Source organism: Zootoca vivipara, chromosome 6 (genome assembly GCF_963506605.1).
Source record: "Zootoca vivipara chromosome 6, rZooViv1.1, whole genome shotgun sequence".
Classification (NCBI taxonomy): domain Eukaryota; kingdom Metazoa; phylum Chordata; class Lepidosauria; order Squamata; family Lacertidae; genus Zootoca; species Zootoca vivipara.
Genome location: NC_083281.1, coordinates 35,144,305 through 35,169,283, shown reverse-complemented (window position 1 = coordinate 35,169,283; position 24,979 = coordinate 35,144,305). Strand labels below are relative to the sequence as shown.

General features: G+C 43.8%; 1 protein-coding gene across 1 annotated transcript in view; it reads left to right on the top strand.

Annotated features, from left to right (window-relative positions):
- Positions 1-24,979, top strand: part of ARID1A (AT-rich interaction domain 1A) — a 90,560-nt gene that overhangs the window by 30,285 nt on the left and 35,296 nt on the right. The window contains exons 2-4 of the mRNA XM_035121144.2: positions 2,616-2,822; positions 3,127-3,585; positions 4,606-4,719. Coding sequence (XP_034977035.2) covers positions 2,616-2,822; positions 3,127-3,585; positions 4,606-4,719 — 780 coding nt within the window. The remainder of the gene's footprint in view (positions 1-2,615; positions 2,823-3,126; positions 3,586-4,605; positions 4,720-24,979) is intronic.

Below are 24,979 nucleotides of genomic sequence, written 5' to 3'. Positions count from 1 at the left end.
TAGAATTAGCAAGAAGAGAAGTCTCAATCACAACAGTTTATTGTACAAGGGAATCTCCATGTAAATAGTGGTGGGTTAATCTTTAAAATAAAGCTCTCCACCCAAACTTCCCCAAGTTTGAAAATAAACTTCAATGCAGAGAAAGTCATATCCATGAGGAACAGCGGCATCAAAAATAACCCAGAAGAAATGAAGTATAAAGGTGAGGTACAGGTAACTTACGGACATAGGTGGTGCTGTGGGTTAAACCACAGAGCCTAGGGCTTGCCGATCAGAAGGTCGGTGGTTTGAATCCCTGCGACGGAGTGAACTCCTATTGCTTGGTCCCTGCTCCTGCCCACCTAGCAGTTCGAAAGCACGTCAAAGTGCAAGTAGATAAATAGGTACCGCTCCGGCGGGAAGCTAAACGGCGTATCCGTGCGCTGCTCTGCTTCGCCAGAAGCGGTTAGTCATGCTGGCCACATGACCCGGAAGCTGTACGCCGGCTCCCTCGGCCAGTAAAGCGAGATGAGTGCTGCAACCCCAGAGTCGTCCATGACTGGACCTGACAGTCAGGGTTCCCCTTACCTTTACCTTACAGGTAACTTATATTATTACTGATAGCGCCTGTTGTGTGTCTGTTCTGGCTATTCTTTTGAAAAAAGTTTTTTTTATATATAAAAAATACACGAAAAAGAGAATGTTTCTGGCACCTCTTTAGTCCAGCCTCCAACAGGGTCTGAGGGACTGTGAACTGGCCCCCTGTTTAAAAAGTTTGAGTACCCCTGTCTAGGCAGAAGGTGAGAGAAGTGGGAATTGGGAAGGTGTGGGTCAAAGAGGTCCAAATAACAGAATCTTTAAGCTCCTCGCCTGTCACTGCTAACACATATTTCAAAAGATTTCAGTCCTATGCATAGTGGTATTTGTGTATGAGCAGGTCACCACAGATGGGGAATGAATATATTATGTGGTTTTAAACAGATTTCCAGTTACCTCATGTATGTTTAATTGTCATAAAGTTGGACTAAGAAATTTTTCGGGAAAGTTGCTCTTCACACAGAAATAACTTGCAATGCTCCCACTCCATTTACATGTTTTACAAGTGCATTTTTGGGGGAAGGTGTTACCGGTAATTCTACTTCTAAAATATTTAGACCCTCTCTTGTACCTGAGAGCAAAGTGGCATTTCATAGGTTAATTACATTCTCTACAGTACTGTTTAGTAATACCCTTGTAGGAAAGCTATTGTATTTGATGCTCCTGCTGTTTGGAGGTGAGAACTCTGAATTGGGACCAATTAGGCCAGTAGCTATTGAAGTCTGTTGTATTGCTAATTGTCTATTCAAAATAAAAGTGCAAGGAGAGTAACTGTAAATATCTGTGCGGTGATCAGGCTTCTCACTTAGTACAGATGTGGGTTTTGGGAAAACTGCTATGGAATTGGCAATTTTGAGATTGCTTCTCATTTCTTTGAATGTAGGTGAGTTGCAAGCAGGGGGTTGGGGTTTCAATGATCAAGGAGTAGCGCTTTCTCTGTTATGTATGTCTGTGGAAGGACCTTCAGCTTTTGAAGTGCAATCATGATAATCTATTCCTGTGGTTTCCTTTTGAAAGGATTTCCCCTGTGTCAGTCCAGAAGAGAATCTCCAGCCCTTTTCAGTCAGGGTTTGGTATTTCCTTATTTATCCTGTATTCTTGCAAATGAGCCAGTATCACTTTTTTCCTGCCAGTAACAGTTTCTGTCTCTTGTATAATATCATTCCCTGTATTCAACTCTGGCAGCTGTTCCTCCCATCAACATTCACTGATAAATACCCAATTCAAAGTTTAAGTGGAATTTTTGAGAATAGAGTAACTGGTACAAAAGGGTGGGCTGTATTGAAAGATTTGTGGAGGGGGCAACATGTTTTATTACTGTGATTACAAACCCAAACCTTTTACTATTTGGGAGTCTTTCAGACCCATGACCCTTTCAAACCAGAACTTGCTGGTGTATATGGATTTTAATATTACATACTAATTTTTCAGGCAGAACAAAACCAAGAGAGTGTTGGCAGAGGTGGTCCCACTTTTTTTTTAAGTCAAGATAAATATGGTTAACACTCAGAAAGTAGACACGTATCTGCCTCAAGAAAAGAACATCAGTGACACTTATATAAATATGGCATTTTGGGTGCTTTGGAAATTTGAAGCTTTGTTTTTTTGTCAAACTACTTGGCATCATCTTAACTATATTTGAACTCAAATGTGAGTGAAGTAATGAGTGTTAATCTGTTCTCCTAAAAGCTGTTTGTTTAACTTGCAGGCACTTGTCTATTGGTCTTTAATGCTAATAACATCTATAAAATTTTGGAATGGGTAACTTACCCTAGAGGGGTGAAGTTTCCTTGGAGTGTGTAGTGACCTACAATATGATGCCTATGCCTTAGTTGACTGAGAATATACTTTATGGATAATTTTATATGTTGGCAACGTTCTTTAAGTGAAATGTATTTGACTTTTGCCTTGTCTGTATGTTTGTCTTTTACTGATGAGTCTGCCTTTCACGAGTAAGACTGTAACATTTATATATGGTACAATAGTTACAAAATATCAAATTGCTATTTTAAAACAAATCTTGCAATTTTCTTTCCTAGCCATCCAGCCCAATGGATCAGATGGGGAAGATGAGACCTCAGCCTTATGGAGGAAACAACCCATACTCACAACAGCAGGGACCTCAGTCAGGGCAACAGCAGGGCCATGGATATCCAGGACAGCCGTATGGGACTCCCCAGAGATACCCAATGGGAACTCTAAGCAGGACACAAACTGCAATGGGCACCGTCTCTTATGCACAGCAGGTAAAGAGAAGTGAATTGTGGATTGATGTTAAAAACCTGAAATGCATAGAATTACTGTTTGTGTGTAGTGGCCAAATGCCAGTGTAATGGGCAAGAACGCCTGAAGTTCTCATGTGATGAAGTGTTGCCACAAGATAAGCAAAACATTGTGTGTTATTTATTGTTGAGTATACTTTAACCAGCTGCAGCAGCAAAGAGGTTCTTTACAGAATCCTAAACCTTCTGGGTAGCATTAGATTTTCAGGCTGCATCTTTGCACTTGGTTTGTATCTCCACTTACATTTTCTCTTTCTTCCTTGCATAGATCCCACCTTACGGACAGCAGGGACCTAGTGGATATGGGCAGCAGAGCCAGACTCCCTATTACAACCAGCAGAGTCCCCATCCCCAGCAGCAGCAGCAGCAGCCTTCCTATGCCCAACAGCCGCCATCTCAGACCCCTCACGCCCAGCCTTCTTATCAGCAACAGCAAACTCAGTCTCAGCCCCCGCAGCTCCAGTCATCCCAGCCTCCATACTCCCAGCAGCAGTCGCAGCCACCACATCAGCAGTCTCCATCTCCGTATCCTCAGCAGTCAGCGGCTGCCCAGCAGCATCCACAGAGTCAGCCTCCCTACTCCCAGCAGCAGTCACAGTCACCCTACCAGCAGCAGCAAGCTCAGCAGTCTGCTACCTCGGCGCTTTCTCAACAGTCTGCATCTTACTCTCAATCTCAGTCGCAGCAGCAGTCGGCATATTCTCAGCAGCGCTTCCCACCTCCACAGGTAAGACTTCTTCCAGGTGCTGCTGCAGACCTGTTGTTGGATGACAAGTGCAAGCACAAAGCAGTGTTGCGTCTCTTGGAAAAATTATACAGTGACACTAACTGATTTGGTTGTGTTGTAGCCTTTTAAAATTTGGGTAAGGTTCTTTATGCTTTTAAAGGAAGAAATAAGGATTGCAGCTCTGTTAGGGAGCAAGTGATCACTCAGGTGTTGACAATCATAAAGTGTTGTTGGCTCGTAAATGCAAATTGGGTCAGGCATGCACAACTTGTGACCCGGCAAGCTGAACGTTTTCGTTAGCCATCCACAGCTGCCCACCAGGAAGTTCAATAAAAAGAACCTCCTTTTGCCTGTCTGTGACCGCAAAACAGGGAGTTGCCAAGTTGGTGGGAAGCCACAGCACATAAGTGACCTGAATTAGATACTTCTGTTACATTTTATATCCTTCCTTTCCTCCAAAGAGGTCAAGGAGGTGTGTGTCTCTTCTTTCTTCCCCACCCCATGACAACAGGTTAGACTGAGAGATAGTGACTGCCCCAAGGCCACAATGATCTTCAAAGTTGGGATGGGGTGGGGTTTGGAGATTTGAACCATCACCTCCCCAGTCCTAGTCTGACACACTAACCAATATATCATAGTGTGACTATCAAATACAGGACAGGATAATACAAAATGGGTATTTAAGCAACTGGATGGAGAATAGATCAAAGCTAGAATCCATGTGCCAAGCACCTTAAAAGTGGAGAGAGGATTCCCTTCTCAGCCTTTAGGCCAGAAACAAGTATAAAGGGCAGTGGGGAGAGGTAATTAATGATGGGATTGAGACCAGCAATGGGGGTATTTTCTTTGGCCTCTGTAAAATTGAAACTAGAGACGTCATATGGGGCAGTTGATTAGAACAGTGTGTGTTGATAGAACAGGGCTAATGCTGTGAGCCAGGGTGAGGATAAAATAGGGATTCTTTTTCCATTTTCAGGATCTCTTCTGTTTTGTTCATTGGATTGATCTTTTGCATTTCAGGAGTTATCACAAGACTCGTTTGGGTCCCAGGCATCATCGGCTGCCTCAATGGCTTCCAGTAAAGGGCAAGATGATGTGAATTTGAATCTTCAGTCCAGACCCTCTAGCTTGCCGGTGAGTCAAAGGCCCCATCTTATAAATGGCTTGGGTTTAAGTAATTGGAAGCACTGTTAGGTACTTACCGTGTTTCCCCCTTTTTAAGACACCGTCTTATAACTTTTTTTCCTCAAAAAAGCACAAGGTGTCTTATTTTCAGGGGATGTCTTAATTTTTCATTAGGTTTTTATTTTATTTTATTATGGTACCTTCTGTTGCTCGTTGGTCTTATAAGGCAGGCAGGAAGGGTGGAATTTGCAGAGACTGGCTCTTGGAATACAGGAAGGGAGGAAAGTCTATCCGCTGCTGGGTGCTCCGCGGGCGCCGAGGCCATGCAGCCCACAACATTCCGGTGGGGCGGAAGGGGGCCAGCAGCGCTCCCGCCGCTGTCCGTTCAGTGCCGAAGCCGCGGCCTGAACCTGCGCACGCGGGAACCGGGCAGGTTCCACGCCGGGGGAGCTTGGTGCTCGCCGTGAGCGGGCGTGTGAAGCGATGGCGCGAGGCTCCCCCAGCTCCAGCCTAGGCAGGGATTTTGCTAAGGCAAAGCCTTCAAGGAGCCAGGCTTGGGCGGCTGGCTGGCTGGCTGGCTGGCGGGGGTTAGGTCGCACAGCGGCTGAGGAGGCAGGGCGGGAGTGGGGCGGAATCTGAAATGGCCCACTCGTGGGTGGCAAGGCGGATTGGGAGCGGGGCGAGACGTTGCCGGGCTGCTCCGGCACAACATGGCTTTAAGGGAGGGGCGTGAGGGCTTCTGCGGGGGTCAGCGGGGCCCTCGGCAGCTGCGCTTCTCATGCTTCCTCTGTGTGGGAGGTGGTGCTACAGAGCCCAAGGCGGAAGCCGGGAGAGCCTCTCTGAAGAACTGTTCTCCCGGCACGCGCTTAAACAGAAAGAGCCCAGGCGGACCAAACCAAAGGTCCCTCCAGTCCAGCGCCTTGTTTTTAAAAGCGATTAGAAAAAAAGCCGTCCGTCGCCCCGGCAGCGCGAAAGGGCCCACAGGCCTCCCGTCACTGTTCAGCCTTGGGCCATGCAGCCCACGACGCTCCAGAGGCGCGGGAGGGGCCAGCTGCGCTCTCACCGCCACCCATCGCCCCGGCAGCGCGGAAGGGCCCGCAGGCCTCCCGTTGCCGCTCAGCCTTGGGCCATGCAGCCCATGACGCTCCAGAGGCGCGGAAGGGGCCAGCAGCGCTCCCGCCGCCACCCATCGCCCCGGCGGCGCGGAAGGGCCCGCAGGCCTCCCGTTGCCGCTCACCCTTGGGCCATGCAGCCCACGACGCTCTAAAGGTGTGGAAGGGGCCAGCAGCGCTCCCGCCGCCGTCCGTTGCCCTGGCAGCGCGAAAAGGGCCAGCAGCGCTCCTGACGCGGGGGGGTTTCCCTGTCCGGGCGCTCGGCCCGAGTGGAAAAAAGTCCTGGGAAGAGCGGGGAGGCTCCCAGCGCGGCTCGCCTGGCAACGCGCTCAATTCATGCACCCCCTCCCACATGGTCTCAAGCCTCTCCGAGGTATGTCTTATTTTCGGGGTATGTCTTACGTTTCGCAAATGCCTAGAAATCCTGCCATGGCTTACTTTATGACTACGTATTAAAAAAGGGGAAACACGGTAATATGCATAGCACATGTTCTCGTTGGAATTAAAAAGTAGGACCATGCATTTATTAAAGCTAACAACATTTGGGCACCCACTTGCAGGGGGGGGGGCGTGTTGGAAATGGATTAAAAATAATAATGTAGAATTCTGAAAGTAACACCCCCTACCATACCAGAATATACATCAAATTTCTACTTGGGCTACAGAATTATGCCTGAAATTTACAGATTATATGTGGTAAAATCTCTTACTTCATTACACATCAACGCCTGCTATACTCTAGTGGAACTTGTTACTGTGTTAGTTACTGTGTTATAGGTGTGGACATTTTGGTGTCAGTTTAGATTTACTGTATTGCTGCTGTGAAACCAACTAGTAGAAGATGAAGTCAACAAAGCTGCCCTGATACTCTGCAGAAGAGAGAAACCATATTCTGCCATCAAATCTTGGTCAGCTATTGCTTCTATACTTGTGTCCTCTAGCCATTTCAGTCATTTATCAATATTCTTTTAGTTTTAGTCTGAGTGTGATAAGGCTGTGGGATTCAGGTTTTAGTGGTGGTCCAATTCATTGTTGGTGCCAAGCAGTGCTGTAGCTGGAGATGTAAAAGATCATACATACTGCTAGCTATTTATGGCTGTTGCTGTATCTTCTGTGTCTCATTGAGAATAATTAGTAGGCTAATGACTTCATATGTATAGCTCTTCCCTGTTCCTGAAAGGACAGCCTTTTCATCGTGTTTGGGAAAGCTGTTTAGTGCATTGGCCCAGTGCCAGGTCTCTCCTCAAGAGACTGCCCCCAGCAGGCTCAAAGGAGAGTTTGAGCTGCTGACCTAGAATCAGTTAGTTCTGCTTGTGCTGGAGTGCTATTTGGCTTTCAGAGCTCTGAATGCTCTCAAATATGCAGTTGCATGAGCAAAATGCAGAAGAGGTTAAATGGATGGCAGAAACTGCATGTTTTAAATATTTCTAGGATTTATTAGATTACTTTCTGAAGAGGAAGTTGACACACAATAGTTCAGTAAAAAGTTATATTTAATATATGTAGCAGAATGCAGTTGTGGTTTCTCCCCTCCTTCTGAACTAATGCAAGTTGCAGAGTAGATTCATGCTTTCTGATACGATAACATGTTCAGTGTTACCACCACTTCTTTTAGGAAATACTGCTTCTTGCAATGAGTGGTTTCCCTTTACATCACATAGTTCTTCCAAAATTGTATCTTATTTGACTAGATCAGCCTTATTCAATCTTATGCCCTCTAGATATTTTGAGCTATAGCATCCATCAGCTCTGACCACTAGCCATGCCTGTTGTGGCAAATAAAGAGTTGTAGTCCAAAAAGTTTAATGGTGGGCATGGGGTTGGGAAAGGCTGGACTAGACAATGTGGACTTCCTCTAGGTTTTGGTGTTAGCAGTTAATTCTTAAGTGACAGAATAAATTCTGATGTTGAATTGGAATGCAAGGTAGAAGTTTCATTTAGTAGTGTAGTGGTACTGTTTCCGCAAATTCTTCCAGTTGATGGTTTGTCATTCGTTGAAATTAGTTACTATCTTTAGTGGGGTGATTTCTTTTCAGAACAAAGTAGGTGTATTTCACATTTTTATGACTTAAAGAGTGGCTAAACATATAGTCCGCTAGTGTTTCAGGATGTGCTTATGAGAAAGTCTCCATCTCTTTAACCAACACTAGGACCAATTAAAGTCCCTAGATGCTTGAAGAGTTAGTATTCACTAGGGATTGATGGGTGTGCTTTTCTTTCTAGATGAGCTCTGTCTCTCTGGGAATTTACCGTAGGTTAGTACTGCTGGCTTAGTGGATTCTGGGTTGATAGATGGCTGCTTGTTTTGACTAGCTTGTGTTCTCTAGCTTGGTAATATGCAGTCTCCTTACACTTGTGACAACTAATTGGCACAAGAAAGTGTGTCCAAACCAAAACATCAGGGTGAGTCATATGCATGTCCACTCAGTCCCATTGTGTTGAGTAGGACATACTTTCAGATCACTGCAGTTCTGTGCATGCTTGCCTGGTGTAAATGACACTGAATTCAGTGGGACTCACCTCTGTGTAGAATTGCATAATATTGGGTTGTTGGTGTCTGTCCTAATACTGAGAGTTCTGGGACAGCCTCCTGCCCGTGTCCCCCACTCCTCTAATTTTAGTGCTGGAAAGGGGATTGGCAGAATCCCATAATTGTGGAGGCTCTTGAAAGTCTAGTATACCTGTGAGAACCCTGCCAGCCCTAACCTTCCAAATTCAAATTTGCTGCTTGAAGAGCAGGGAGCACAAGTGCTTGTTTTGATGCTGGGAAGCCAAGACCATTGAACTTCTTCTGCTTGCCTTCCAAAGGAGTCCCAGCCTTTACCTCTTGCTGTGTAGGAAAAGGTTGGGGTTCGTGTAGGTTGCAGAGTTCTACCTTTGGGTGCCTCTGCAGACTACTGCTGAAATGGCCAACTTCCTTTCCAGATTGCAGCTGGAAAATTGGGCTGTCTCTCTGCCTCTTTGTCTTTCCACCATTTTCTTAACACTTTAACCTAGAAAGGAACAACAACAAAAATGCTGCTGCTGTTGTGACATCCCTGAGGTTGGGGCATGGCCCTCTATCTTAAGGCCACTTTTCTAATTTGAGCACCTGAAGGCCACCACATAATCCAGAAATCCTTTGTCATGGCCAAGTTCACATCTGCCTTTTTCATATACGTTATGCACAAAGGAACATTTCTCCCACACCACCACATTTTTATATAAATAGATTGGTTTTCTGAACCCTCAGTGTGCAGATAGAAATGTTGCTTGTTCTTTCAGCAGTACCAGGGGAAATATTGGGAATTCGCTGTTCAGGGGCATGAATGCACCCCATCCCTTCTCCAATCTAGACAGATCTCTATAAAAAAGAACCCAGTGTGTTTAGTTTTGAGTTACACACAATGGGCAGAATTCAACTAAGTTGTTGTGTGCATGGAACAAGTTCCACGTGTGCATTGAGACTTCCCCCCTGTCCTTTTCCTGTGCACTCCCCTGTGCCACCTGAGTGTGCTCTGAAGGGTTTGGGGAACACCAGAGGGCGAGGGTGGGTGCAGAGAAAGTGGGGGAGAGACCTGTTGGGTTGAGAGGATCTTGTTTCCTGTTCACATATTCCACTTAGCGCTACATTGAACTCCATCCATTGAATTTGTCTAACATATTGTACACAGTCTAAAATGGGAAATAGATCACTTTAGTATTGCTTCTACAACATTTTGGATTGAGAAGCAACTGCATGTACAGCTCTGAATGCTAGTAATAAAATGCACATAGTTAAGATGGCGTCTTCTGTAAGATGGCAGTAGTGTTGGCGAATAGTTCAGTAGAGAACAGGGCTGGATGAAGTTGGGGAATTTCAGTGAACGACAGTTGAAGGAAATCTTCACTTTTGACTCCTCCCCACCCTTTTATTTTTGGAATGGGAAGACTGTATGCATTTAAAGAGCTAAACTTCCATCTTTCTCAGCCAGCATGGTCAGTGGTGAAGGACAGTGGGAGTTTTGAGTCCTACAATGTCTTGAGGGGCACAGGTTCCTCATCCCTGGCCTAAAAAAAGGTAGGCAGAGCTGTTGTTGGTGTATACTTGGGGGAGGTTGTATCCCAGCAATTCAAGAAACTATAGGTAAGGACTGAGATAATTTCATAGTTGTGACTGGAACTTAATCTTTTGTCTTTTTTGCTTTTGCTTTATACACCTTTTACTTCATCTTGACAGCTTTGGAATTTCTATTTTTTATATCTCTAAGGAATTGCATATTAAGTTACTTTTATTTAAAGCACTGGTTTTCCAAAGAGTGACTTTTGAGGGAGTGGGTCAGCAACCCAACCTATATGAAGTGACCTGCCAGCAGGTTTTGTTGCCATGAATGGTACTTTTACAACACTTCTTCCCCTGCAACTTGACACACAGGACTGCATTTAATTGAAGGCTGCCTAGGTTCCCTAACTTAAAAGGAATAGCTTAAGGATATATCCAACTAACTCTTACTCAAGGTTTTGAGTTAATGGACTTGACCAACTTAGGGCCAATAATTTTAGTAGGTCTACTCTGAGTAAAGGTTTGTAGAATACAACCATTATTTTTCTTTACTAAGCAGTGTTATTCTACTCTTAAGTCATTTGTTAACAGTATGTGCAGTTGTGCACAGTAAAATAGTGGGAGCAATGGAAATAGGGCTGTAGCTCTTCCACTTGCTGGTAATCGGAACTTGAAACTAATGGTAAACATGATTATAGCTCCAAAGATCAGGTGTGTGCTCCTTTTTAATCCACTGTTTGTAGTGTATTTTAGGCAGCTTCACAATAATAAATAATAACAGCACTTACATTGCTTCAGGATGTTTAAAGTGTTTCATGTTATCTTGTTGTAATCCCTTGCAACAACCCTCTGAAAACTGTATTATCATATTTGGGTGGGAAGCTTAGGCTGAAAGTGAGTTGCTTAAGGCCATCTAGCAGAGGCAAGATCTGAACCACAGGCTTTGGAATGCATCCCTTAGACTCTTAGCTATTGTGCTGTACAAGCCATGATGATCGTTTGTGATGATACAACACTGAACAGCAGTACAAGGCAGGAGGAATTTGTATTCCAGAAAGGAGTGGGTGGTGTGGGGAGTGGCTAAGTGATTCTGTGGCATCCTTCCAATTGCTTAACCATGTTAAGCAAATTGTGACTGTGTGCATATGCACATAGCCACCCCTGGTTGCATAGACAATTTTAAAAAGGATTCAAAATGAATAACAGTCCAAGCGAGTCTTGCTCGATCAAAAATGGTCAGTAAGTTGATAAATCAAATGCTATATAAACTCTGAATTCATATACAGTAGTTGTGGTCTGCTCAGGAATCATTTTGTCCATGCTGCTGGAAAAGGTACCACTGGGAAGCTGAGAGGGTGTCAAATGTGTCATGCAAAGACCAACACAGTTCTTATCTGGAAGCAGAACTGTGTATATCTTGAAGCAAGGACAGAAATAAGGGGCCCAAAGGATTGGAGGAGGAGTAAGGAGGAAAGACCGTGGGAAAGAAAGAGGCGACAAAGCTAGATGAGAATGAAAGTAAATATGTGCCCTTCCTTTGGTGTGCATTTTGCATATTTAAAGCATTTATTGAGAACTGCAATCAATAATACTGAAATCAAATTCTGAATTACTGAAGTGTGTGTTTGTGTGTGTGTGTGTGTGTGTGTGTGTGTGTGTGTGTGTGTCATTTAGGATGTGAAAACTTAACTTTGGTTAGCCCTTGTTTTCAAAGATAAAAGCCAATGTGGTACCCTCCAGATGTTGTTGGACTACAACTCCTACTGCCTTTGACCTATGGTCCTGCTGGCTGGAGCCGATGGGAATTTAAATCCATTAATATCTAGACACAATGTTGGCTACCCCTGCCTGAAGCTCAAATCTTATATCATGGAATTTTGCAGCATCTGTGACGAAAGAAGAAGAAATGGCCAGTTTGCAAATGCAGTTAACAATAGTAGAGCAGGTTCCTAAAATTAGGGTGACTAGGACTAGGAGCAAGGCAGGGCTATATCTCAACACCAGAGCACTTGCTTTACATGTGGAAAGTCCCAGAATAAATTTCTAGTACAGAGATGAGGAACCAGTGCTCCTCCAGATGTTATTGGACTCCCAAGTAACATCTGTCACAGCCAACATGGTCAGTGGTCAGTGGGTTGCCTCCCAAATGTTTCTGGACAATCATAGTTTCCTCACCCCTGCTCTAGAATCTCCACTTAAAAAGGTCAGGTAGCAGGTGATGTGAAAGACATTTGCCCCAGACTCTGGAAAGCCACTGCCAATCCACGTGGAAAATACTAGATGGATCAATGGTTTGACTTTGTGTAAGGCAGTTTCCTGTGGAAAGCTTCACTCCAGCCTTTGCATTTGGATGACATCATGAAGAAATAAGGTAGGCTGCTACCTACAAAGGGCAGTCTTGGCTTGATGGAAGATATGTCTACAGATAGAGTTCAGTAGGTCTATTTATCCCATTCCAACCCTAATCAAACTATATTTTCTCTTTTGTGGAAATTCCTTCAGAAAAAGGATTGTGGTCCAGTAAATATGTCTAATAATAATAGTAATACCTTCCTAACTAACACAGGCTTTTCATTGTGACTTTAGCTACCATGTGTGTTACTCTGAGTTAAAAAAGCATGTTACACATAGACCTGTTTTGCATTTGACTAAGCAATAACTTAAGTACTATAAGCATGAGCAGGAAGGACCCATTGCCCATGGCTGTGAGGATGACATCAACAGAATTTAGTTTCACTTTCCATGTAAACTTGTTTGCTGTTCTATGCAAACCAGAGATTGTGGTTTAAAATGAACTCTGGTCCATTTCTAAATAAACCAAACTATAAATGGTCAGTGTTTTGAACCATGATTTGCAGTTTATACATAACAATCCATGTTACACAGAAATGAAACAAAACAGCTGAAGGAATTGTCCTGGCTGATGGGAGCAAGTCAAGACAGCTTCTTCCTGGAAGCTGACAAGCCATTTCACCCATCCTCTTAGCTTCTGAGATTTCACCAAGCATTGCTCAAGCACTTCCCATCTGGTCTTTGCTGTCATAAGGACTCAATACGTGAACTTTTTTTTAAAAAGAGAATGTAACAAGAAGTTTGTTCTTCATCCAGCACCATCAACCACAATTGCCATACCTTGAACATTATCATGGACATAAACCTACTTCTGAAAATACATATCCACCTCTAGTCATAAATAGCTCCATTTTTTATCACCAGTTATTCTAGTGCATAATGATCAGGAATTTATGTGCCTCAAATTCAAGTCCAAAGATTAGAAATCTATCCAGATTGGCCTTTGGGTACCAAGCATAATGTCAACAACACCAATTACAACTTACTGTTATATAGAAGAGAATTACCACAGAAGCACTGACACTAATGGTTCTGTAACAAATAAATTGTATTTTATGTGTGATTTATTGAATAAAATTTATGGGTCCCACACTACTTCAGGCCCAGTGCTCCTAAGAGGGACAGCCAATTCTGCAACACAGAGGCATTTGCGTAAGTTGTGCTTATATAGGTATGTTGATACCCAGGCATTCTGCTGAGTGTAACGAGTACTAATACATTAGGTTGTGGTTGAATACATCTGTATTTGTGTGTTATTGAGCTATGAATTGCACCGATTGCTCAGGTTATCTGACGTGCAGAAGACGTTTCTTCATATGTGGTTCTGCCAGCTTCTCTCTACCCCCAACTCACAGTGCCCCAAATGTATAACGATCCTCAGAAGCTGAAAGTAAAGCAAAAAGAGCAAGCATTCCTTTTTCTACAGTTGTAGCCCATAAAATGGGCTCTACTGACCAAGTTTCATATAGTGGTGGGGCAAGATGATGATTTGGGGGGCTCAAATTTTGCTGAGCTAGATGCTATCACCTGTTTTGAAGTTTCTGCCTGAAATTTGTTCCCTTGGTCTTGGCGTTTGTGACTCCTTCCCCTCTTTTTGTGGTGTGGAACTGGGCCCAACAATTTGTAAATTTATGGGGAAATAATATTTGCCTGCTAATTATAACTTGTCTAGGCATTGCTGTAAATGGTCCCAGAGTACAACAGTGCCAGAGATCCATATGGCATTTGAAGGATCAGTGCCTCCCAAATTTGTTCTGGCAGAAAGGTTCCTATAAAGCCTGGCTGTTAAATGACTCTGCTCATTTGCATGGAAAGACTAATAGCAAAACAAACTCTGCACGTGACTACCCACATCTTCCCCCCACTTCTTTTCTAGAGCCCAAGTCCTTTGAGCCTTTTATAAACATTCAAACAATGTATTCTAACACCATTACCAAGTCTCTTGCTGGGAATTTTTTGTGTCATTCCAGTGACATAAGTATGACCTGCTTCTTGGAACTGATCTGCTATTTGTCCATGTGGCGCTCCCACCTCTGAACTAAGCCAGTCTAACCTGGTGCTGGCAAGGAAATTCCCCACCCCACACTGCTGTGTCAGTCATGGCCGTGCAGCACGGAATGCTGTGTGCTTGATTCTCTTCGAAGAAGCAGCCAATCAGCGCCTGCCTTATAAATCATGTTGCTCTGAGCCACTGATGCAGTTTGCTGTCCCTGTGCTTCGTGCAGGAGGCTGTGTTTGCAGCAGATCATTCTATGCTCGATCCAGGGCCCGTTTCCTGTTTCTATTCTAGTCATTGGTGGCTCAGCACGGCTTCCTGCCTGTATACGTTACAGATTCCCCTGATGGAAGCTTTTTGTTTTTTAAGGAACAATTTCGGTTAGAAAATTAACTGAAATATGAAGCCAGCTGCGACTTGGAAAGGAGCAGATTTAGACAACAGGCGTGTGCGCTTTAAACAGTGCTGCCATTTCTTTCTTGTTCTGCTTTAAGCCTAGCTTCGGTAAGCAGGACAGGCTGGTTTTTAATCAGAAAATTGCTAGAGGATACCCAGTTCTGATCTTGGATTCCCAAGAGTGGCGGTTTCTTAATCTTGTATAACCACTGAATTGGAAGAGCCACAATTGCAATTGCTGCTTGCTTCAAATGAATAAACTAAATCAATGCATTTTAACTGTGTAGAGAGAGAAAAACCAAAAACAGTGAGGGTGAGAGGAAGAGTAGTATGTAAAATACAGTATGGATGAGAATTACATTGTTTTAAAGTCATCTCTGAACATTCTAATTTGGAGTTTTATCAGAAATAAGCTAGGTTTTATCAGAAATAAGCAAACCCTGCACTTAAACCGAATCAGTGATCTTCTATTGCATGACCGCCATATCACCCACTAAAAAACACAGTTCAAGACCTGATTTTTCTATTTATAAAGAGGGTTTTTTCAGGCTGGTGGTTATAAGTATGACATAGTAGTGTAGATACTAGACATAGTTTTAAAAGCTGAGACCTAGAAACTGTTAACTGCTTGCCAGAATGAAGATCTATTTGTCTCAAGAAACACAAGTCTGTTTTTGACCAGGATAATTCACTGAGCCCACCCACATGACTTCACACTTTGTCCTCTAAATACCTAATTTTGCTTAGACCTATAATATTTATCCCACCTGATTTGAAACACTGATTGTTCAGCAACTACCACTACTTATTCCTGGAATGTTTGGCTGTACCATGGGTTCACTCATACTTGAGAGAGCACCCTGTGTAATTGACAACATCCAGGGCCACCTCTGGGCTTGTATCCAAACAGGATTTGTATGGTTGTAGGGCATGTTGGTTCATTATTGTTGATGATATGATGCTGTCCAACCCTGTACTCCAGCATGAGCTGTATTCATTACCCATGTGTTTGATTCAGGCCTGTTGTCCTCTTACATTCAAGTAAAAGGTCTTACTCAGTTTTCTTGATGGTGGTTTTGAAATAAAATTACAATTTATGGTATATGCATACAATTCACTTCTAGTTAATGACCTCTGATAATAAGGGCTAGTCGGTAGAAGGGGTTCACACCTGAAAAATACAAAATACAAAAAAACAAAAACTATCTATCTATACAAACGCACACCACAAAAACAAACCAATAACCCACATTTAAAAAACATTTAAAAAGCAATAGAATGTTAGTCAGCTGGATGCCTGGTTGAAGAGAAATGTTTTTGCCTGGCACCTAGTGATATTTTATATCATTATATGAAAGCGACTGGCGAGTCCACAAATGGGGAGCCATTGCAGAAAAGGTCCATTCTTGTGTTGCCACCCTCATAGAGGAGGCACACAAGGACCTGAGACGATGATTGCAGAGTCCGGGTTGGTTTATATGGGGAGAGGTATTGCAGTCTTGAGCTGTGAGAGGGAGCACTTCTTTGAATCTTAATTTCCCCCCTCCTTATTTTCACAAGTCCCTGCATTTAAAATAAAAGTTGTTTTATATATAATAAAAATCAAATAAGGGATGTTGTATTTAAAAGAAGTGCAACACCAGCTGTTCCTGTAATTATAGCTTGCATTTATAAAGTTCTGTTGTTTTCTAGGTAAGTTCTGCATTTATAAAGTTCTGTTGTTTTCTAGGACACGGGTGGCGCTGTGGTCTAAACCACTGAGCCTCTTGGGCTTGCTGATCGGAAGGTCGGTGGTTCGAATCCCCGCGACGGGGTGAGCTCCCGTTGCTCTGTCCCAGCTCCTGCCAACCTAGCAGTTCAAAAGCATGCCAGTGCAAGTAGATATAGGTACTGCTGTGGCAGGAAGGTAAATGGTGTTTCCATGCGCTCTGGTTTCTGTCACGGTGTTCCGTTGCACCAGAAGCGGTTTAGTCATGCTGGCCACATGACCTGGAAAACTGTCCATGGACAAACACCAGCTCCCTTGGCCTGAAAGCGAGATGAGCGCTGCAACCCCATAGTCGCCTTTCACTGGACTTAACTGTCCAGGGGTCCTTTACCTTTACCTTAGTTAATAAAACCTCCCCCCCCCCCAAAAAAAAAAATCTGAAAAAATGGTAAACAGCAGTGTTTGACAAAAGATAAGCAAACTCTGAACTTCACCAAATACCTTTGGCAAAAGGAGAAGCTTACCTGACAGCGGAAACTACACAAAGAGAAGACCAGTCAATTGCATATGAAAAACAGATTGAAGAACAGGGCTGTATAGACTTGAGACTTTCAGGATCTGTCATGCTTTTTTGAACTAGAACCACAAGTTCCACCACTTCTCAAAAGTCTTTTTGCATATGAAAGAAGCCCCTGGTGGCTGACCTTGGAGTGGGTTTCCTCCTTTGTCTTATTTCCTCATTAAGGTAATTAGGACCCAAGCAAAGGGGTCTTAATTGAACAAAGCCCCAAATTAATAGGCAAGCAATGCTGCTGTGCTGCATCAGAAGTAATATGGTCAGTCCCAGATGAAGTTTCCAAACCATTTTCAAGCACTGCCCAGTGTAGACAGTTGTATTCCAAACAGAGGGTTGTATGCAACAAAGCCATTATGCAAGTGGAACAAATTCTGCTCATGCGGCGGAACTCCCAACCCCCACTCCCTCCCCCCCCAAAAACCTCATGCAAAACCTCAATTGGATTATATGCCAGTGAAACATAGATCCTGATCAAAGAGAAGGGGTTTCAGTGAGTCTGGCAGTGGGTGCTGTGAATTTGACCAATGAAGCAAGATGATGTATGATCTCCTTCAAAGAGACTGTTACCCAGTTAGCAACAGGCAGTATCTTGAACCTCTCCTTCTTGGGTAACCACCATCAGTTTGTCCTTCAGTATGTTCATTAGCTCCCTTCTAACTTGTAATGGTGCCCAGGCGCTTGCTCACCTAGATCTTTCCATTAATGAAAAGTAGTGTTAGGTGTCATCAGAATACTGTGACTTTACTCCAAAACAACAGTTAATCTTCCAAAGTGGCTTTGCATATATGATGTTAAAACATTGGGGACAGAATGGAACAATGTTATACACCATAGCATAAATTTCATGTGATAGAGCACTGGTCTCTCAATGCCATTCTTTGAGAGAGAAGTGCAGCCATAAAAGAACAATGTCCTCAATTATTATAGTAGACATGAAGATCCTGTAGTCCTCCATATGTTGTTTGTACCTCAACTCACATTAGCCCCTGCTAGCATTGGCAATTGGAATAATGGGAGTTGTAGTCCAACAACACATGGAGCGCCACAGGTTCCCTATTCCTGCCCTAGAGTTCTGGCCTCACCCAGAAGAAATTGATTATCAGTGTATCAAGTACAACTGAAGGTTTGCACCAACAAGGTCATGTTGGAAAAGCCTACAGAATTACAGTGGTACCTCGGGTTACAAACTCTTCAGGTTACAGACTCCGCTAACCCAGAAATAGTACCTCGGGTTAAGAACTTTGATTCAGGATGAGAACAGAAATTGTGCTCCGCCGGCGCGCCAGCGGCAGGAGGCCCCATTAGCTAAAGTGGTGCTTCAGGTTAAGAACAGTTTCAGGTTAAGAACAGACCCCTGGAACGAATTAAGTTCTAAACCAGAGGTACCACTGTAGTTAACTTGCTGAACGTTGTGGAATCCAAAGTTAAATCTCTAAAGCTGACTACCTTGATGAATCTTCTACCTGTGTGGATTTTCTCATACCTCTGAAATCCATACCCTGACAAGGTAAAGAACTCAGTCATGTCACATTCCTGGAACGCTTTACTAACGCCAGCACACTCAAGCATCAATTGCCATGCAGCAATATCATGACTTTATAGCAGCCGTCCACAACCTGGTGCCCTACAGATGTTTCACACCAATATTCTCATCTGCTCCAGTCAGTGTCAAAGTCCATGATCAGGGAAGAGGCAAGTCTCAAATAATGCTTTGTAGTATGACTGCCAATATTTAATCCAACCCTTTGCTTTTCCCCTGACAATGCCCAGTAAAGGCTACAAAGATGGGTCACAGTAGCACAGTGGACAAGAGAACTGGGAAGGACTTCATTTCCCAACTCTTCTCCAACATTTAGCAGAGACATCACCTTGCCAACAAAGTTCCGTATAGTTAAAGCTATGGTTTTCCCAGTAGTGATGTATGGAAGTGAGAGCTGGACCATAAAAAAGGCTGATATCCGAAGAATTGATGCTTTTGAATTATGGTGTTGGAGGAGACTCTTGAGAGTCCCATAGACTGCAAGAAAATCAAACCTATCCATTCTTAAGGAAATCAGCCCCGAGTGCTCACTGGAAGGACAGATCCTGAAGCTGAGGCTCCAATACTTTGGCCACCTCATGAGACGAGAAGACTCCCTGGAAAAGACCCTGATGTTGGGAAAGATTGAGGGCACAAGGAGAAGGGGACGACAGAGGACGAGATGGTTGGACAGTGTTCTCAAAGCTATGAACATGAGTCTGACCAAACTGCGGGAGGCAGTGGAAGACAGGAGTGCCTGGCGCGCTCTGGTCCATGGGGTTACGAAGAGTCGGACACGACCAAACAACAACAGTATTTGATTTATCCTTACTCTTATTAATGTGCTGTTCACTCTAAGGTCCCAGGGCAGGTTACAACATTAAAACACAATATTATTAACAGTTTGAAACAGCAGGCAATCAAGTGGGTCCTAAAAAGATACACCTCAAGTATAAAAAAACCAAAGTAAAGAGGTGTGTCTTCAGCATTTGCCAGAAACTCCTTTTATCAAGGGTCCAGACCCACCTCTGTGGAGAGGGAGTTCTACAACTTAGGGGCTGCCACAGAGGAGGTACTTGGGGTCATTTAGGGCTTTAAGCATGTGAGCACCTTGACTGGCTCATAAAAAAAAAACTGGCCACCAATAAAGTATGCTATAAACTCCATTAAGAAGAGTTTTGTGGGAATTTTTCTGAGGCTTGGGTTTTACCTTCCATAGCCTTGGGCTGAAAATGGTTTTTCACCTCTGTGTTAGAGCCTCATTGTTGTCCTCCATGACATTGGTCTGTGGGTAGTCTGGGTAGTCTGCCCTCCTAAATTCTATTGAGAAAGGAGGTTTGTTTTGTGGTTTATTCCCACACTAAAATGACATCGTTTCCCCCCTGCAATTTAAACTACGTTGAATGGTAGGATGTGGCTTTCAGTTTGGGAGGTGCCCTATCCAAGATCAGTGCTTTTCCCCTTTAAATGGTTTGGACTGCAACTCCCATCATCCCTGTCCATTTGGCATGCTGGCATCCCTGACAATGGGACATCTGGAGGGTACCAGGTTAGGGAAGACTGGTAAAGTCTGTCTGTGAAGTGAGTGAGACCCTGACGTGCATACTGCTGTGAGTATGAGCACGGTTGCTCTCCTCCCCCGCTCCATCACCTCACAAAAGAAATCCCATCTCTGCTGGCTTTTATGACTGATCCCAGAAGTTGTGCATGGATTAGGGATTGTGAGGTTGTTGTAGGCCTGAAGGAAAGAGCAAGCAACTGGATCCATGGTCATTTTCCAGCCAAAAGTGGGATAATCAAGAAGTTCAGTTCTGTTGCCTGTGACCTCAAATCCAGATAGTGGGTTTTTATTCCACAACTATTAATGTGAAGCTTTTTGTATTATCAACACTGTTTTTTGAATGGTCATTATTTTTAGATTTAAGCATTAACACAATTTTCAACAGTCAGTTGAATTGCCTTTTGACTGAATTGTACTTACACTCACCCATATGTAAACTTGTCAACATTTTGTGCATCCGATGTAGTGGACTGTATGTAGTCCATGAAAGTTTATACCACATTAGTCTTTAGGGTGCCATAAGGCTTGTCAGACAACAGTAGTACAAGCAGCCTGTCCAGATTTAGCCAGGCCTCTACTTCCTTTGTGGTGAGTTGCAGTAGCTCCACCTTTTGAGAGGCAGAGCAGTTGCCACCACAGGAGGTAGCAAACAGTGACTTTGAGCTGGGGAAATCCAGGGTCACTCTTGGCAGGCTTTCTTAGAATGTCAAAGAAACCAGCTTAGTTGGTGGTGGTGCCAGCCCCACATTCTTAACCAGCCCTGGCAAAATAGAGTCAGGAAGCTGAGAATTTCCAACATTGCTGCTTGTTGCCTTGCCCAGTATTTTGCAAGCAGCTTTTTTAAATCCAGGGCTCCTTGAAGGGGTAAGCAGAAACAAGCTTTTTTGGGGGGGGGAGGTGGCTGCTTGAGGAAGAGATCCATATCCAGCATTTCCCCAGGAGGAGGAGGAGGAGGAGGAGGAGAATACTGGCTTTCCTGCATGGTGGGTTTTTCCTCCAGCGACATCTTGTTGAGTGCATGAATCATGGTGCTTTTTTCCTCTTTACTTTGAGCCTTCAACCACAAGCTTAGTGTTCCCCTTTAAAAAGGAAGGGAAAGGACATGAGACTGATCAGCCTCTACTTACTGCTGGTGCTTTGAGGATATATTTTAATAGGTATTTCTTAAAAAAAAAAAGAACTGGGGAGGGAGGAAAGGGAGAGGGGAGGTGGAATGGTGTTGAGCAGAAGCAGTGGATGTGATTAACGCGCCTACTGAGCAGATCTGTGGGAGTGGAGTATCGACCTCTGAAAAATCAATGGCTGCTGCAGTAGCAGTGCTGTCTCTCCCTCTCCCCCCTCTTTCTTTTTCAAGGTCTTTAGTTGAAGGAGTGTGGTAAAACCAGCAGCTCTTCTCCCTTCCCTTTGCTGTCCCTAGTTTCACCAAAACAGCTGAAGAGCCTGTTCTTTCTCTCTTCCCCCTACAGTAACTTGCTTAGATGGGTTAATTTTTGTAATTGGAGTGAAATTTCTCGACACACACACACATACACACCAGGCTCCTCCTCCACAGAGCCTCCTTTCCAAGCCCTTCTTCCCTGCACTGCAGATACAGCAAGCAGCTCTTACCAGTTTTGTCTTAAACCCTGAGTAGAAGGAGGTTTTGCTTCATTTTTCAGCCTAAAAACACTATGTTCTTGTTTCCATCCTGAATCATATATACTGCTGTAGAGCAGCAGGAAACTCCTATTGGGAGGAGAAATGTTCTCTCTATCAAAGAAGAAAAACTGAATTCAAACGCCCCTTATCATTTGTGCCCTTTTTTGAAGGAAGGAAGGAAGGAAGGAAGGAAGGAAGGAAGGAAGGAAGGAAGGAAAGAAAGAAAATAGGCAGGCAGGCAATTTAATGCATATATAAAGTAGATAGAGATGCTGCCACAACAGGCAAGGAGTTCTCAGTGCATTATTACTTTGCATTTAGAACCTAAGGATCCTTTAAAAAAAATTCTAAAGGAAACTGTATATTTTAAGGAGGAGCTCAAAAATGTGACCAATTTCATACTTACCTGCACTCGGTTTGTGACTTAACTCTTATTGGAGTACATTGGGAAATTGCACATGTGATATAGTCTGTATATACGTGTCTACACACTCACAAGTGTTGGTGTACAAAATATGAAAAGCTTTTGTGAAGAGATGAAAAAGTGGGAGTTGTAAGATGTGCAGGGGTCCCCAAACACAGTTGAAAATATAAGAAATTATTGGGGGCAACACAAAATACCCAACACAAAGAAGGAAGACTGAGGATGCTCAATCCCAAAACAGCCAAAGCTCCTATACATACCACAAAACAAATAGAACACAGACAAAAAAAAGCAACTAGCACCACCCCTTGCCACAATCAACCCCAAGGTCGGAGACTGATGGTGTGGGATAAGGCCAGGTCATGAAGCACTTTAAATACTGACATTAAAATGTTGAATTTGCCCTGGTAGTGTTACAGGTAACTAGTGCATGCAGAAGCACCCATCAGGCAGCAGCATTTCTGCACTAGCTGTGATCTCCAGACTTTATTCAGGGACATTGTTGCAGAAATCCAAACGAGGCTACAGGGACTTGTGGCAAAGTTATCCTGATCCAGGAATGACCACATCTGGCACACTAACCATAGCTTGTGTCTCAAGTGTCTGTGCTGGTTCCATCTCTGTTGAAAATAGGCCATGCACCCAATTCTTGTATATGAGGAAGACCTACCAAGAGCACCTCCATTTTGTCAGGATTTGGCTTCAGTTTATCAACTCTCCAGCCCATCATTGTATAACAGTTCAGCACTGATAAAACTTCATCTGATTCAGATGGAATTAAAAAGCAGAGCCTAAGTGTCATCCACGTATTGATGACACCAAGCACCAAATCCCCAGGTGACCATCCCCATAGGCTTCATATAGCTTTTAAATAACATTGGGGGTGAATTAGAACCCTATGGGACCTCACAATTCAGATATCAAAGTGTTCGGCATGAGTCGCCCAATGTTCTTTTATGGAAATGGTATTGCAGATGCCCCCAACTCCCATGCCCCCAACTCCCAGTCCACAGATCTGATCCTGATGGTTGATGGTATCAAAAGCCACTGAGAGTTCAAGGAGAATTGGCATACGCACACACACACACACCGTATCATTTGCAATACAGTGGTAAGGTAAAGGTAAAGGGGCCCCTGACCATCAGGTCCAGTCGTGTCCGACTCTGGGGTTGTGGCGCTCATCTCGCTCTATAGGCCGAGGGAGCCGGCGTTTGTCCGCAGACAGCTTCCGGCGAATCAGAGCAGCACACGGAAACGCCGATTACCCTCCCACCGGAGCGGTCCCTATTTATCTACTTGCACTTTGATGTGCTTTCGAACTGCTAGATTGGCAGGAGCTGGGACCGAGCAACGGGAGCTCACTCCGTTGTAGGGATTCGAACCGCCGACCTTCTGATCAGCAAGCCCTAGGCTTTGTGGTTTAACCCACAGCGCCACCTGGGTCCTGTTTATGAACAATTTGGTTTACGAACACCGCAAAACTGGAAGTAGTTTCCCAGTTTGAAAACTTTACCTTGGTATAAGAATGGAATCTGAATGGTGGAAGGGCACCGGCGGCAGGAGGCCTCATTAGGGACAGTGCACCTCGGTTTAAGAACGGTTTCAGTTTAAAAACGGAATTTCGGAATGGATTAAGTTCGTAAACCGAGGTACCACTGTACAAGTAATCAACCCGAGCTGTCTCAGTTTTTACCTGTGTTTGATCATTCTAGCTGTGAGCAAATTTGGTGGATACCAGATTAAACTTCTCAGTATAGGTTCTAATTTGGAAATTAATCAGTTGAAATGAGAGAATAATTTTCCTGCATGAGCTTGAAAATCGTGACTTAAAATGACTTTGGATATGTTTATATTTTTGTGTTCTGCCTAATTTCTCATTGTTTCTGCTGTTGCAGGTATATTTACAATTATGAACACTAGCTCTTTCAAATGAAGTTAAAAATCGGCCAAAACCATAATACAGACAGTACAATCAACTGCTGGTGGGCACAATTGCTAGTACTCATTTTCAAATGCCCCTCCTAGATGCAAAGTTTTGCCTTTTTTATTAAAGCTATGGAAAGTGTTTAGCTTTTAAAAATTGCTATAATTTTTTTATTATTTTCAATTTGAAAATCTAATATGCAAAAAAGCACCCCCATATCAGTCAGCATCATTGCATTTGTAATACGTAAGTAATAGCGTTCTAGGTTGTACCAAGTTCCACCATTACCTAAAATAATAAATAAGTTCCCCAGCAGTGAATTTGCAAATAGAAATGCTGATTCTGATTTTTAAACCATAACATTTCTGTAGTGTTTTACATTTGAAGAGTGTTTTACAAGGTGTCTAGCTCAGTGTTTCTCAACCTTTTTTGGGCCAAGGCACACTTGTTCCATGAAAAAAATCACGAGGCACACCACCATTAAAAAAGTTAAAAAAAATTAACTCTGTGCTGCCCTATATTGACTATATAATTATGACTGTAAGAAACACTTGCCAATTGCTGTGTTGGTTGCAATCTCCTGTAATAAGGCTTCACAAGCCACTGATTTCTCTGCCAGCACAATCCTTTGCTCAGCAAGTTTCAGGTTGAGCTCATCCAGCCAGCTTCTTTAAGTTTGTCTAAAACCACCCTCCCGTGGTGGTGGCTGTTGAGAGCTGCGCTCGCCCCGCGTCGTGACCCGGCCAGCTTCCTTTCCGGCGGGTCAGTGTCGGATATTGGCGGCCGCCAGGCACGTGACAATGCAAATCGCCCTTCTTGTCGCCGCACGTCGCGGCACACCAGCCAGCGTCTCGCGGCACACTAGTGTGCCGCGGAACAGCGGTTGAGAAACGCTGGTCTAGCTGAGTGGCCCTCTCATGCTTGTACACTTGCTCATTCAATTTGAAAACATGAATGAGCCTCTGGTTGCTGTGAATAGGAGTGCTTTTCTGTATGATAGCCTCTTGTAGATGAGAAAAGTTGACTTGATCTACTCTAGGG